Source organism: Sinocyclocheilus anshuiensis, unplaced genomic scaffold, assembly GCF_001515605.1.
Source record: "Sinocyclocheilus anshuiensis isolate Anshui unplaced genomic scaffold, SAMN03320099.WGS_v1.1 scaffold188, whole genome shotgun sequence".
NCBI lineage: Eukaryota > Metazoa > Chordata > Actinopteri > Cypriniformes > Cyprinidae > Sinocyclocheilus > Sinocyclocheilus anshuiensis.
The window spans coordinates 1,519,286-1,534,120 of record NW_015555768.1 but is presented as its reverse complement, the minus strand read 5'-3'; the positions used below and the strand labels follow the sequence as shown (position 1 = coordinate 1,534,120).

The window sequence follows — 14,835 nt, the reverse complement described above, 5'->3', positions numbered from 1 at the left end:
GCCTTTGCATTTCCTTTCTAAACAATCTTCTGCCATCGTCTTGTCTTTCTCACCTCACTCTTGTCAGTCAGCTCGACTCACTCTCCTCACGTGATAAATAAAATCTGACTCCTGCTCCGTGGTGCACTGTCGTTCGCGCACGGTTCGGCACGCTGCATTGAGCGTTTCGTTTTTAAAAGTGTCTGTCCTCTAACTGAACTAGGCTAAATGATTTTTGTTACTATAAAAAAAATCTAAACGACGGTGGGGGCCGGTGCCGCGGTAGGCAAATGACGTAACCGGTGTTGCGGCTTAACACCGGTATAACTGAAAACACTGTCTATCGCAGCAAGCCTATTACAAACGTGTCTGTACTTCGTCACCTTCCACTCAGGATTCACTTGTGAACTCTTTAAGACACCTCAGGGAATTCTGGAGCCCAGCCAGCCAATCAGAGCACTGCGTCGCTGGTGGCTGCCATTTCAACTACCTCATGCAGGACTTGGCAGGTGACAGGCCTCCCCACATGTTCACTAGTCTTTTTTTTTTTGTTTTTTTCTGCTCCCGTCATTTCTGCCTCTTACCTCCGGTTGATCCCCAGGCAGCAGCTGGTCATTTGGGCTGGTTACTGCCGTCAGGAAGTGTCTGGCTATTGCTGGCTTACCGCCACCCCACGCTGCCTATCTGCTGTCATCAGGGCTTTCTGCTCCCTCCTGTATTGGATGAACTCCCATCAGAGAGTGGGCTGCATTCAGTCAAACCGGGGGAGGAAGAGCATGTGTGATCGCCGAACATGCACTTTAATTTCTGGAGTGTTTGCTGGAAAGAGATGGGAAAAGTTTTGACATAAGTGTGTGTGTGTGCCCGGACCGGTTGAGATCGCGCCATGGGGGCGACAAGGCCTGAGGGTACGGATTGTCATTGTAAGCTTCAACAGAAACAAAAAATATTGTCTTTTCATCTGCGGTATCTGTAGCAAGAGGGAAATTGGATCCAGAGTCAGCAGTCGTAGCGTTTCCGAGCTTTTGGCAGCGGTGTATAGACGCAGATAAAGTTATCCAGAGGTGATAAAATAGCTTTGTTCTGACTTCCTGTAGTGTTGTGAAGACATCAAGTTTTACACATCTACGATTTGATGCATCTTTGTTGAATAACATTTTCTTTAAAAGTGTATATATATATTACTGACCCCATACTTTTGAATGGTAGTTTATGAAAGTTGATTTAAAATGTTTTAAGAGTATGCTAGCATAAAAATGACCTGAAAACTAAAACTAAAAGCTTAATTTTTATTTTTAAACTTAAGGGCTTCAAACATTGCTTATCCAATGAGATTTTATATCACAACTATTAATTTTATAGTTGTGCATTAAGTAAAATTACACCAGTAAAACACTTGCAGAATAACATTATTTTCTTTAGAAAAAAATACATTACTGACCCCAAACTTGTGAATGGTAGTTTATATAAGCTAATTTTGAACATTTTAAGAGTACGCCAATATAATAATAACCAGAGAAATAAGACTAAAAGCTTCAATTGTTGTGATTTTTTTTTTTTTAATCTTAAGGGCTTCAAACATTGCTTATCCAATCAGATAATGCTAAAAACTATTAATTTTATAATTGTGCAGTTTTAAGTACAATTACACCATTTAAAGACAATCTATGTTCAATGCAAATGCTTCTGTACTTCAGCTTTGTTTTGCCTTCCTGTAGTTCCATGTCTGCAATTTAATGCATAATTGCTGAATAACATTATTTTCTTTAAAAAGAAAAATACATTACTGACCCTGAACTTTTAAATGGTAGTTTATATAAGGTAATTTTGAATATTTTAGGAGTTTAACATAAAAATGCCCTCAAATCTAATACACTAAAAGCCTCAATTGTTGTAAAATTTTATCTTACTGGGTTCATTGCTCATCCTGTCAGATTTCACAAATTCAGATTTTGTCATAACTTTTAATTTTATAACTGTGCATTTTTAAGACCAATTACACCACTAGAATACCTCGACAGTTGTTGTACAGGCATCATAAACATGTCTGTACAGAAACACAAAAATCTGCAAAAACTGTACAGTGTGAGGGACTGTGTGGCTTCGGTTGCACAAGTTGGATCCACAGTGTATATAAGTTAATTTTGAGTAATTTAAGAGACTGCTTACATAAAAAATGACTTCAAAACGAATAGACTAAAAGCCTCAATAGTTGTGATATTTTAACAGCTTCAGACGTGGCTCATCCAATCAGATTTTACGTCACAACTAATTGTGCATTTACATACAGTTACACCATTAAAAGACTTTGACAAGCATTACAAACGTGTCTGTACTTCATCACGGATTGTCATTGGAAGCTTCAAAAGAAACACAAAACATCGTCTTCTCTTCTGCGAAATCTGTATAGCAAGTACGGGTTTGGTTGCACAGATTGGATCGAGTCAGCATTTGTAGCGTTTCCGAGCTTCTGACAGCGGTGTATAGACGCAGATAAAGTTCTCCAGAGGTGATAAAGCAGCTTTGTTCTGCCTTCCTGTAGTACCGTGAAGACCATTGTGGAGTTTTACACGTCAGAGAGAAAAAAACTCCAGTCACATCTATGTTCCACCGTCGCCATACCTTCAATGAGATAAAAATCTTTAATTAAGATGTAAATCTGGGATTGATGGAATAATTAGCGCAAGCCTTTACCGCACCCATTGGAAAATGACATTTGTTTGCATATTAATTGCATATCCCCAGATTGTACATGACCTTGTGACAGCCGCTGCACAGCGCAATTAGCAACAGATCAAGCAAAGCAGTGGATTTAATGGCCGATGTGTTCATTGCATGCAAACCCAGTTTCTAAACTCCAAAGATCCTGACCTTTGACCTCACCCGGCTCGTCACCCGTCTGGCCACAAGTTATTCGTGCTTAGATGACAGATGTGTGAATGAAAAAATACGTTACATAGAAGTCTGACAATACATCGGCGACTCTACTGTCGTGACACACGCTGTCTGCCGTGTGGCTTTGTGCCACTCAGACTAGTGCGACTTTGCAGAGTCGATGGAAACTGTTTGCTTTGACAGTGAAAAGGCGACCTTGAGACACACCGGCACATGAATGTCTCAAGCGCTCAGGGCTGTCGAATCTGTTTTATTAAAGTAAAGCTCTAAGAATCTTAGTATATTAACTCAGGTTTCGTATTGCATGGTGATTGTTTAACTCCCACTGGTTAAATAGGCAAAAAGTGACCTTTTTTTTTTGAGTTCCTCTTTCAGCATAGAAAAATAAAACAATGCTGTGTAACTCATAAATGACTTGTGCACTAAAGCATTAGTGGGATGATTAGCAGTACAGTGATGGTAGGTCATACAAATAAGGTTTCTGTCAAAAAATGTTTGCTTTATATTAAATGATATTGTCATAAATAAATAAATACATGAATGATAAACAGCACATAATGCACTGAAAAAAAATTGGTGTCGACTAGTACACTTAAAAAACAATTGCAAAGAAACATCAAGTAACACATCAAATTAAACATGAAATTTAAAAAAAACTGAAATAATATTTTCTTGGAAAATGTACTCCAATAATCAATTTTTATTTTTTAAATTTTTTGCAGGGTATGGATTTAATTCACTAAAAATAACCGGCTTGCAAGAGTCAATTGTTCATGAATCATTTGGTATACACTGGTTGTGATTTGTTTGGGAATCAGACGGCTATACAAATGAATCTTTTGAGATTGAGTTCTTTTTAGCAAATCAAACACACAACCAGTGTGATCTGGTTCCTAAGTAAATGACTCTTATAAACTGGTTCGGTTTAGTGAATTTTATAAAAAATATAATATAAATTAAATTGATTAAATATTACTAAACATACATAATTTTACCTACACGTTGTACAGCCATATTCTGCAAGTCAATATAAGAGTAGTTGTAAGCTGCAAATGTTTGATTCACTAAAATTGGCTCATAAGAGTCAATTGTTCAAGAATCAGAATGTGTCAGTTCTTTTTAGTGAATTAAAACCGTACCACCACTAGTACCTGAAGATTCAGTAACGGTACTGCAATGTTGGTGAATAAATGATGCAATTTCTTGTCGACTATAAAACTTTTCTCTCAAATTGTTTCCATTGCACATAAATACATTTATATTCGGATTACGTTTTTCTCACTTTGTAATTTGCAATTACAGGTGATTTTATCAGGTTGAAATTCTGGTGAGAAGAATTTAATTGGATCTGGTGTCAGTTTACAGATGGATGAGGTTAGACAGACATATCGTTTCACATCGCTGTGCTATGAGGAAAGTTTGAAGTAATATAGAATGAGAAGAACAGACAATCCCACAATGCACTGCTCATCATGCACATGTGTGTGTGCCTGTGTGTTGACCTCCAGTCATACATGTTTTGCTTTATTCTCCGCTTTTGATGCGTGTTCTTCCTCTCCAGCGGCACGGAGAGTGGGGAGGTGATATTTGAGCGAGTGTCACGAGCCACGGTTAATTTTTAAAGCCCTTAGAGTGTATTATTATTCTAGCACTATTACAGTAGCTCATACTTAGAGTTACGGGCATGAATAATACCTCAAATCGTGAGGCTTGTTTGTTGCTTTGGAAATTAAAAAGAAAAAATAATTGTTTTCTATCCCATTCTTTCATTCTCATATCACTCTCAAGTTTCATTGTCTTTCTCTTACTTCAATGACAGCCAACAAGAAGAGCCTTCAAAAACTACACCCGTCCCTCCCATCTCACCATAACACGCTTTATAATTACTGGAACGATTGCTCTTAACCTTTTGTTCGTTTATTTCAGCTTCGCAAATCCAGATAGTCTTTGTAGTGGGTGTCCTGCGAATCTATCCTCTTTTATCAGCACACATAATGCTGAATAATGACTGGCACACCCCACGGTTTTGTTCACTGGTTATGATGTTCTTTTGTTGACAAGACAGTACCCTTCTCCATGTAATTAATATTTGGACATGTGCACGTATCTCCGTTTCTGCCGTTGCGATGACGCCGTTCTCAGCCTCGTGTTTTCACTGTGATATAAAAGCTGGTCGAGCAGATGTTCAGGTTCTGACCTTTTTATCTCAAAAACAAACCTTGTTTGTAGCAAACCTCCTTATGAACGTTAATTTTTGTAGCATTCAACGTTTTGGTGATATTTGTCCTGAAATAGTCTGATATTTTCAAAACATCTACTCAGTGTGTGTGTGTGTGTGTATTGCTAATCTGAAATGGTAGAATGTTATTTATATTATATTATATTTATATAATTTAGTATACAATCATATTTTGTATAATTTACAGGTTTATTTGTTTGTTTATAATTTAGGACAATTATATACAATAACTATATAGAAGAAATTGTTTTATTTATATACATTTTATTTATAAAAGAAAGATGGAGAATAAATATTTATGCAAAATTAATAATCTATCTATCTAATCAATAATAAATAAATGCAATGTGTATAAATGTATACACATTCTCCCTATATAATTTTACAATAAAACATTACATAAATATAATTATAATAACAATTATAAATATACAAAAAAATTACATTTTTAATATTAATAATAAATATAATATTTATAAAAAATAATTATATAAAATATTTTAACAATGATATTCAAAAATGTACAAATATTTATAATTTTTTTGTATAATATGCATTTAATTTTTATATACATTTATTCTATATTCTAAATAAAATATATTGTTATAGAATATATACACAATACATTAATATTACACAATATATTAATATTTATTATATATTATACAATGTTTGTGTGATACAGACCCATATTCTCATTCTCTCTCTCTCTCTCTCTCATATATTTATATCATTTATTCATACAATATAATTTTTTTTATTTTCAGATTATATTTTATTCTAGTATGATCGATTTGGTATGTTCATGACGCACACTTACTAAATATATGCAATTTCATTTGAAATCTCATTTTCCGAGTTTGTTTATCTGATATTTCAGGGTTCATCGGCAGTTCATACTCCTAATAAACGCGTGTGGCCCTCTTTTGTTAAACACACATATGTAACCCCATGTTTCTGAGGCCTTTCATCGCGTCCGGCTCGTTTTGTTTGCCAGTGCTCGCTCTCCTCGGGGAAATGTGCCGCGCACCGTTGCCATGAGAGATGCCTTTCACCAACAGCCACTGCCAAAAGCAAACTCGTTTTTTGGCTCGGGAGGGGACAGGGGGCGGCTCTGACCTGCATCTTATTCTTCTCCTTGTTGTCTTGGCTTTGTATTCAGTTACCTGAGAGCTCTTTAGCCTCTAGCCACCGACATGGCCGAGCCAAAGGGAGAGAGACCGAGTAGAAGAAGGTGGCAGGAGGAAAAAAAGCAGCAAAGTGTACCTCTGGAAATGGTTTGTGTCCATGGCAACGAGGGGAAGCTGGAAGAGGGATTTGCAGTGTAATTCAAATCAGTCCCATTTGGTGGAGTTTGTATTGTATTACTGTTCCTACCGAAGGGCTCTTGTAGATTCGGGAAAATTAGCAGTACAGTGTCTGGTTAGAAAGGACTGTGGTTAAAAGCTTTAGCAGGCTTATTATTCTGCTAGCTGCGTTTGCTCGTCTGATGTGATGGATTTGTCATAGGTTCAGTTGGGTTGCTGTGTGAGCGTGCAGGTCTCTGTAGATGCTGTTAGCAGCTCTCACGATTGTCCCTCAGTGTTCATTAATGTTCTATTCATGCTTGGGTCTTTTTATGACTGCACATTTACTGGTTGACCTCACTGAGGGCTCTAGGTGTACTCGTAGCTAGCACGCTGCTGGAGACTTGTGCTAATTGTGCTAGAGGACTGGATGCTTCTAGGCTGATAGCACACACACGTCATTAAGACGTTCATTCATCTGAAACCTGTTTTAATGTTTGTGAATCCGGTGTTTCTACAAAAACGCATTACTCAGCCTTATAATAGGTTTATTTATTTGTGTATTTAATTATTTATTTATTTTTTGTTTTATTTGTGTGTTTGTTTTTATTTATTTAAATCCGGTGTTTCTACAAAAACGCATTACTCAGCCTTATAATAGGTTTATTTATTTGTGTATTTAATTATTTATTTATTTTTTGTTTTATGTGTGTTTGTTTTTATTTATTTATTTATTTGCGTAATTATTTATATATTTAAAAACATTCTATGTGTGTTATGAAGCTATGTACTTCTACATCATTTTTATTGTATAATATTATATCATACATTTTAAGAAATTCTGTAATAAATTATACGATGTAAATAATTATATTATGTATAATTTATGAATTTATTAATGTTATTATTAATATATTCATATTATGTTATATAATAAAATATGCAGAAAGTATATAAAATATTTTAATGAAATATTTAAAGATTTTCTACAAAAAATTCTATAAAAATGTATATGTATATTACTGTTACTTTACATATTACTATATATTTTTTATCATTTTAATTTTAGTTAAAGCTTTAGTAATTGGTCTATAAATACAGTGTTATTACTACTAGTTTTTTTTATATTCTGAATTCTTTCATTTGTTAATGTTTTAGTAATTTGTTGTTGTTTCTTGTCATTTTTAGTACTTTTGTAGTTATTTTATTTAAGTTCAGCTAAATTAAAGTGAAAGTTTTATAAATATTATATTTTATTTTATTGTACATAAATGTGTATAGATAGATAGATATAATATTTCTGTATTCATTTTAGTTTTTAGTCTTTATTCATCTGCAAAATGTCTCCACTCAAATTGCAGAATAACATTTTAATATTTCATAACTTTATAATGGATGTAATTCTGTTCTTTTTAAGAACAGAATGTACTGTGGAAAGTGTCATCAAATCTAGTACATCGTGTTTCTGAAAGATTGCAACCAAGTGGGAAAGTCAAGTGAAAGAAAAATGTTTAAATCGCTGATGACTGATGTCTGCAGACCGTAAAGGTCATGTACCAGACAGACATCCTGAAAGGCACCAAGAAAAACTGTTGTCTTGTCAATAAGCCCTCCCTCAAACAGGTGGACGCTTCTCCCATTGTTCCTCTCACTAATCAAAGTCAAAGACCCAATTGACCCGGAGACTCTCAGAGCACTTAGTCCTTTACGTATATCAATTAATGCACGCCATCGATTTCTCTCGCCCCGTCTTTCACCCTTCACTCGATCTTAACAATCTGTCCACCCAGTCACCTCAGACCGCCGCTATTGGAGTTCTCAATCATGAAAGGCCACTGGAGTTTTCAAGATTTTCATCCCGTTTCTGCCCTAGTTCTTCATTTACACAGGGTTCAATGTGACCTTAGAGATAATAAAGCAATATTACTTGGACTGAAATGAGGGGAGACCGGTGGAAACCATCCTGGATTTATTCTCATAAGAAAAACACCGAATATGGAAGCGTAATAGATTTCTTCGAAATTGGAATAGTTAAGCTGGTACTCAGAGAGTGAAGCTCTCAGCTGGGGAGAAATGAGTCAGTTCAAACGAGATCAGTTGCACAATCGCTCCTCAAACTAGTTCAGATGGAGAGACGAGAAGAAAAGGGTCATAGAAGGACAAAATGAGTGGAACTTGGACTTTAGGTAAAGTTTCAAGTCTTAGTTCAACCAAAAATGCAAACCCACTTTCCACTGTGGAAGACCAGATGGAGGTATTTTGAAGAGCCTCCAAGCAGCTGTTTTACATACAGGAAAATAAATGACAAAAAGCACTATTAAAGTAGCCCACATGACTCTTCTGAAGCTTAGTGTGATAAACAGACCAGATCTAAATAGCATTTAAATCTCATTCACTTGTTGCTGAATGACTCCTGTGAATCATTTTGGATGTGTTTCATAAATGAATAAATGTGAAACGTGTCATTTGTGCACGCACATATTAAGACTTGGTGTGTCGGGAGGCATTGCACCAGGTTTGACGTCAATGACTGCAAACGTCAGTTTAAATATATGCATGTGCAAATGAGATTTTCAGTGAAAAACAGCAGTGAACCAGTCAAATGGACCAATTTTATGGTGCTTTTCTGTGGTTTTATTATATGAAAAAGAGCAGCTCAGATTTTTGTTCTTTCTAATATTATTTAGTGTTCCTCGGAGTAAGTGTAAATGAATGTGTATGTAAATTAGCTAAATTTTAAGCTAAAGTATGTTTGTTTGTTTATTTATGCAAGACATTTATGACAAATGAATAAATGTGTAATTCATGCATGCACATATTCAGACTTGGTGCAAACAAGACGCATTGTGCCAGGCTTGACAATATTGATCAAACATCATTCATTTTCATAAATCTTCTAGTTTAAATATGTGGATGTGCAAAATTAATTTTTCAGTGAAAAACGATAAGCCGTGTGGACCAAATATGATGCTGCTTTGTCTTTTTTGGTGCTTTCATTAAATGAAAAAGAGCAACTCAGATTTATTTTATTTGTAATATCTTTGTGTTCCTCAGAGTAGATGTAAATTAATTTAAAAGAGTAAATAAGTAAATATATAAGTAAGTGTTTATAGAATATTAATCAACTTCAATGTGAAGCTTCATGCATTCATTCATGCATTCGTGCATGCATTCATTCATGCATTCGTGCATTCATTCATTCATGCATTCATGCAAGACATTTATAATAAATCAATAAATGTGAAATGTCAAGATGTGTCAAGTGTGAACTTGGGGTGTCAAGATGCATTGAACCAGGCTTGACAATAGTAATATTTTCAGTAGTTTTTGTTTTATTTTTGTATTCCTCCAAAAGAAGGAATAAATGTAAGTAAATATTTTTAGTATTTATAATAAATATTTATACAAAACTAATTTATTTTTTTTATTGCAAAACATTAAAGTTAAATAAACAAATGTAATGCAATTACTAAAACCTAAAACATGAGTTTGAAGCAACATAAGGATGACATGATGGTCATTTTTGGGTGCACTATTACTTTAACATATTCTTTGTGTCGATGAATGATAATCCAAAGGTTACTCTGGTTCAATCCCCAAGTTTCAAACTTTCACCACTGTGCACTTGAGCAAAGCTTTTAACCACAAGTTGCTCCAGAGCATTTGTCCCTGTACCATGTTCCACAAGTCAGTTTGAACAAAAGCATCCGCTAAACGACTGCTTGCTTACACCGAGCATTGTTTCACTGTATGCTTCCTGTCATGGGCGATTTACAGCCCTTGTTGAGTGCCTGTCCCAGATTCGCTTGCTGTACATGCTGCGCGTCGAGAAGGGATCAATACGGTCTTCAAGGAAACATTCTGGCGGGACGTTGTATTGTTGTCACCTGGGTATTTGTGTCATGGGAACCACCTCAGGACCACCCTACCTGGTAAAGGTGGCGATGTCTCATCAATCACATTAGTTCCAGTTCACCAGAAAAACTAGTTTAATTGGACAAGAACTCATTTCGCGAACACAGGAAAGGGTGAAAAACGAAAGCAAAAAGGGGCAGGAAGGCCTTGAAGGTGCATGTACTGAGAGATATCCTTTTCTATCTCTTTAATTAAGACTGCTCCCGTTTCTTTTTTCTTTCCTTAGACATATGGGCATAATTAAGGGAAAACAAATCATTACTGTTGTGTGCATTGCTGGTGAATAATGGCATTGTCAGTATCGACTGCGCTTGCTTCATTTCCCAGACAGACAGGCGTGCCGGAGGTAAAAATGCTGCGTTTTGCTGTCGCTGATGGAAAATAATGCCATCTTGGACATCGTGATGAATTAGGTACCTGGGCTTTTGTTGCTCCAGAGCATTTGTCCCTGTACCATGTTCCACAAGTCAGTTTGAACAAAAGCATCCGCTAAACGACTGCTTGCTTACACCGAGCATTGTTTCACTGTATGCTTCCTGTCATGGGCGATTTACAGCCCTTGTTGAGTGCCTGTCCCAGATTCGCTTGCTGTACATGCTGCGCGTCGAGAAGGGATCAATACGGTCTTCAAGGAAACATTCTGGCGGGACGTTGTATTGTTGTCACCTGGGTATTTGTGTCATGGGAACCACCTCAGGACCACCCTACCTGGTAAAGGTGGCGATGTCTCATCAATCACATTAGTTCCAGTTCACCAGAAAAACTAGTTTAATTGGACAAGAACTCATTTCGCGAACACAGGAAAGGGTGAAAAACGAAAGCAAAAAGGGGCAGGAAGCTCCTTGAAGGTGCATGTACTGAGAGATATCCTTTTCTATCTCTTTAATTAAGACTGCTCCCGTTTCTTTTTTCTTTCCTTAGACATATGGGCATAATTAAGGGAAAACAAATCATTACTGTTGTGTGCATTGCTGGTGAATAATGGCATTGTCAGTATCGACTGCGCTTGCTTCATTTCCCAGACAGACAGGCGCGCCGGAGGTAAAAATGCTGCGTTTTGCTGTCGCTGATGGAAAATAATGCCATCTTGGACATCGTGATGAATTAGATACCTGGGCTTTTGGCAAATATTTAGCTTCCCCCCCTTCTATGTGTCTAGTTTTGAGGTGTTTGATGCTGCGCTTTTACAGGCTTGTTCTCTATCTCTCCTCCGTGTGTGTTTTTCATTAGAGTCTCTCCGGAGTGGCCTCAAAATTAAAGTGCATTTAATTTAGTGAACCTCGTTATGCATCATCAGTTTATACTGTACTTCTCGCTGCTGACATATAACAGTAATCAACAATAGCCGCGTTTAGGGCTGAAGTTGCTAAAATATGACTTGATTTTGAGCGGGGTTGGTGTATTTTAATGCGCCGTGTCACGAATGGTGGCACAAACATTGTTATAATAGATGATCTGGGTCAGGTTATGATGAGGCTTTGTGTACATTATCATAACCCTGCTCGCTCGCGGTCTAACACAAGCACTGGAGACTTTAACTCCACTTAACTCGTGTAACGAACATGCCAGTTTTATGAATGCTTTCATATCTGGAAGCTTCCCTGCAGATGTACTTATGAGGAAAGCAGGCCACTTTTAAGAGGTAATACTTTACATTAGTATTGGAATTCATTATCATTATCTACTGCATTAGGAATCACAAACTATCAGTTAAAAACAATATTACAAAATTTCTTAATGCAATTTAACGTTATTATTATTTTTTACATATATTAATCTGTTTATTACATTTTCAACAATGGTAATGAATTATGGACAAACTATTATGAATTGAGTAAATATAAATCAGTATAATAAATATGTAAATTACATATTACAAATTAATATAAAATCAATCAATATCAATTTTTATATTTATATTTTATATTTATTGTTATTCTAAAATTTCTAAATTAATCATTTTAAATTAATCATTAATCGTTTGTTTATTGTTATATTAAGATTAGATTTAATACTTATTTCTATATTCTACTACATTTATATATCCATTATATTCATTTATATTATCGTTTATTTACTCATGTTTAATCATAATACATTAACACAATGTTAAAAATGTATTAATAAATCAAATATAATTAATAAAAAAATATTAATCAACATTAACCTGTTATTAATTGCTAAAATATGTTGTTCATTGTTAGTTTGATGTCTGATGCATTTGCTAAAGTTAGTGAATCGAACCTGGATTTTTTTTATTGTGGAAACTGAGTATAGCATTATATATGTTTATATCTACTGTGAATTGAATTTAAAAATGGCTTAAATATTTTCGGATAATCTGGATAATTAAATCTGCAATTTGCAATTTTTTCAAATTTCTTTTGGTAATGTATTTTTCCTGTTTTATTTGGAAACTAAATCAGATTAAATGTAAATTATTGGCAAGCCTCACATTATAACAATCCAAGTTAAACAAAGGCACTCAAAGCAGTATAAAAATATGGTTCTGACTCTAAAATTTGATTGGATAAGCCATATTTGAAGTGATATGCACATTCAATTCAATTAGATATTAATGCAGCAATATTCATTCTATAAGGCAGTGTTCCTCAATAGGCGGCCCGTGGGCCACATCCAGCGTGAGAGAAAAAAGTTTGGCCCGTGCTAATTTCAAATAAGCATGAAAATTCAAAAGCAGCATCAGAAAGCTACATTAATTTACATCGTGTCTACACCGGATGCTATGGCTTGGTATTGTTGGCAGAATTCGGCCCTCGTCGAAAACTAATTGAGGAACCCTGCTATAAGGTTTCAACGTTTCTTGGCTACTGAAAACAAAGTTTTTCCCCATTATTTGGGACAAGTCACATTACTTGTCATTATCATTCATAAATAAAAAACAGCAGCCCTGAGCTCTCATGCACAGATATAAATCGACACATTTCTGCCACTGCATGGTATATGAGTCCATTCATGGAGCTCCATATCGGCAATATCAAAAGCATTTTGTATTGTTGATCCATTTGCGGGGACTGTGGATATCTGTGGATATTTGACATGCATTGGTCTGAGTAGACAGGGAAAAAAGGACAATCATGCTCACTGAAGCTTGAACGAGACAGGCTGCTGCTCTCGGCAAACGCCTTATCAAGTCAGCGCCGCCAACTGCAGGCTATTGTGCGGACCGGGATGCTTCGGTTTACTCATACGTTTGTTTGTTTGTTTGTTTGTTTCCAGGTGCTCCAGAAAGGAAGCCTGCGAGAAGTGGGCCGAGCCGCTTCACTTCAGTACGGAGCTGAAACAGTGTGTCGACATCACTGTCACTCCTGATAACATGTCTGTGACCTCCGCTTCCACACAGGTGACTGAATTTTATATGCTACTCCAGAAGCATAAAATCACTCTGGTGTAGTGCTGGAGCCATTTTCATATCGGCATCCTTTGTGTATTGCTTTTACAGTATAATGAATGCTTTGATAAAAAAAAAATAATGTACTGTATGAGAATGAATATCAAAGGCCAGAAATTATTTAAAAAGATGGTTCACCCAAAAATAAAAATTCTGTCATCATTTACTTACACTCGTGTCATTCTAAACCTTTAGAGATTCAGCAAAGGAGATGATTTTGAGTAAATAATGGCTTAAATGTCTCTGTCTGTCTGTCTGTCTGATCCAACAGATCTAACATATTGCATCAGAAAACTTTTATTATGCATTAGTGGTGCTTTTTTTTTTGTCATTTTGGAGCTTGACTGACCGAGTTTTTATTGTAATTATATGGAAAAGAGTGGCTCAGGGATTTATTACATTGAAATTTACATTTATGCATTTCACAAAGACAATTTGTCAAAGAGCCAGCAGTATTCATAATATACAATGACAGATTTATTAAACACCTAGATTAGGAAGGAAGCTAGAGAAAAGAAAAGAAAAGAAGAAATGCAAAGTAATAGAAGAAATGGAAGTGTTTTTTTAGATGTGTATGCAAGATATTTTTATATAGATTATCATTTATTTAAAGAATATTCTTCAATCTTTTGTTTCTTGAAATAATAAATGTAGAAAAAAAAGAAAGAAATTATTAACATATATTAGTATATGCTATAAAATATTGTTCATTGTTAGGTTATGATTTAAAATGACTTGAATATTTTTGGATATTCTGAATAATTTTGGTTTTTAAAACTTATTTAATAAATATTGTTGCATCTAAAACGGTGCTCAAAACACTAAAAAAAATACTAAAACGTATGCTTCTGGCTCGATATATACATCTGGTTTATTAAACAATTATATTAGGAAGGAATCTAGAGAAGAGTTATAGAAGAAAGAAGTGTTTTCTTTTGTGTGTGTGTGTGTGTGTAAGATTATTTATAGATTATTATTTGTTTATAGAATATTCTTCAGTCTTCATCTTTTGTGTTTCTTGTAAAAAAAAAAAAAAAAGGAATATGCATTTTAAGATGACACAAGGATTAGTATGTAAATGATGACAGGATTTTCATTTTTAGGTGTTT

The 14,835-nt window shown here is 35.2% G+C and overlaps 1 protein-coding gene across 1 annotated transcript in view; it reads left to right on the top strand.

Moving 5' to 3' along the window:
* The window catches only part of LOC107674285 (plexin A3-like), a 191,374-nt gene that overhangs the window by 89,232 nt on the left and 87,307 nt on the right, over positions 1–14,835 (top strand). Inside the window, exon 6 of the mRNA XM_016468228.1 lies at positions 13,555–13,678. Coding sequence (XP_016323714.1) covers positions 13,555–13,678 — 124 coding nt within the window. The remainder of the gene's footprint in view (positions 1–13,554; positions 13,679–14,835) is intronic.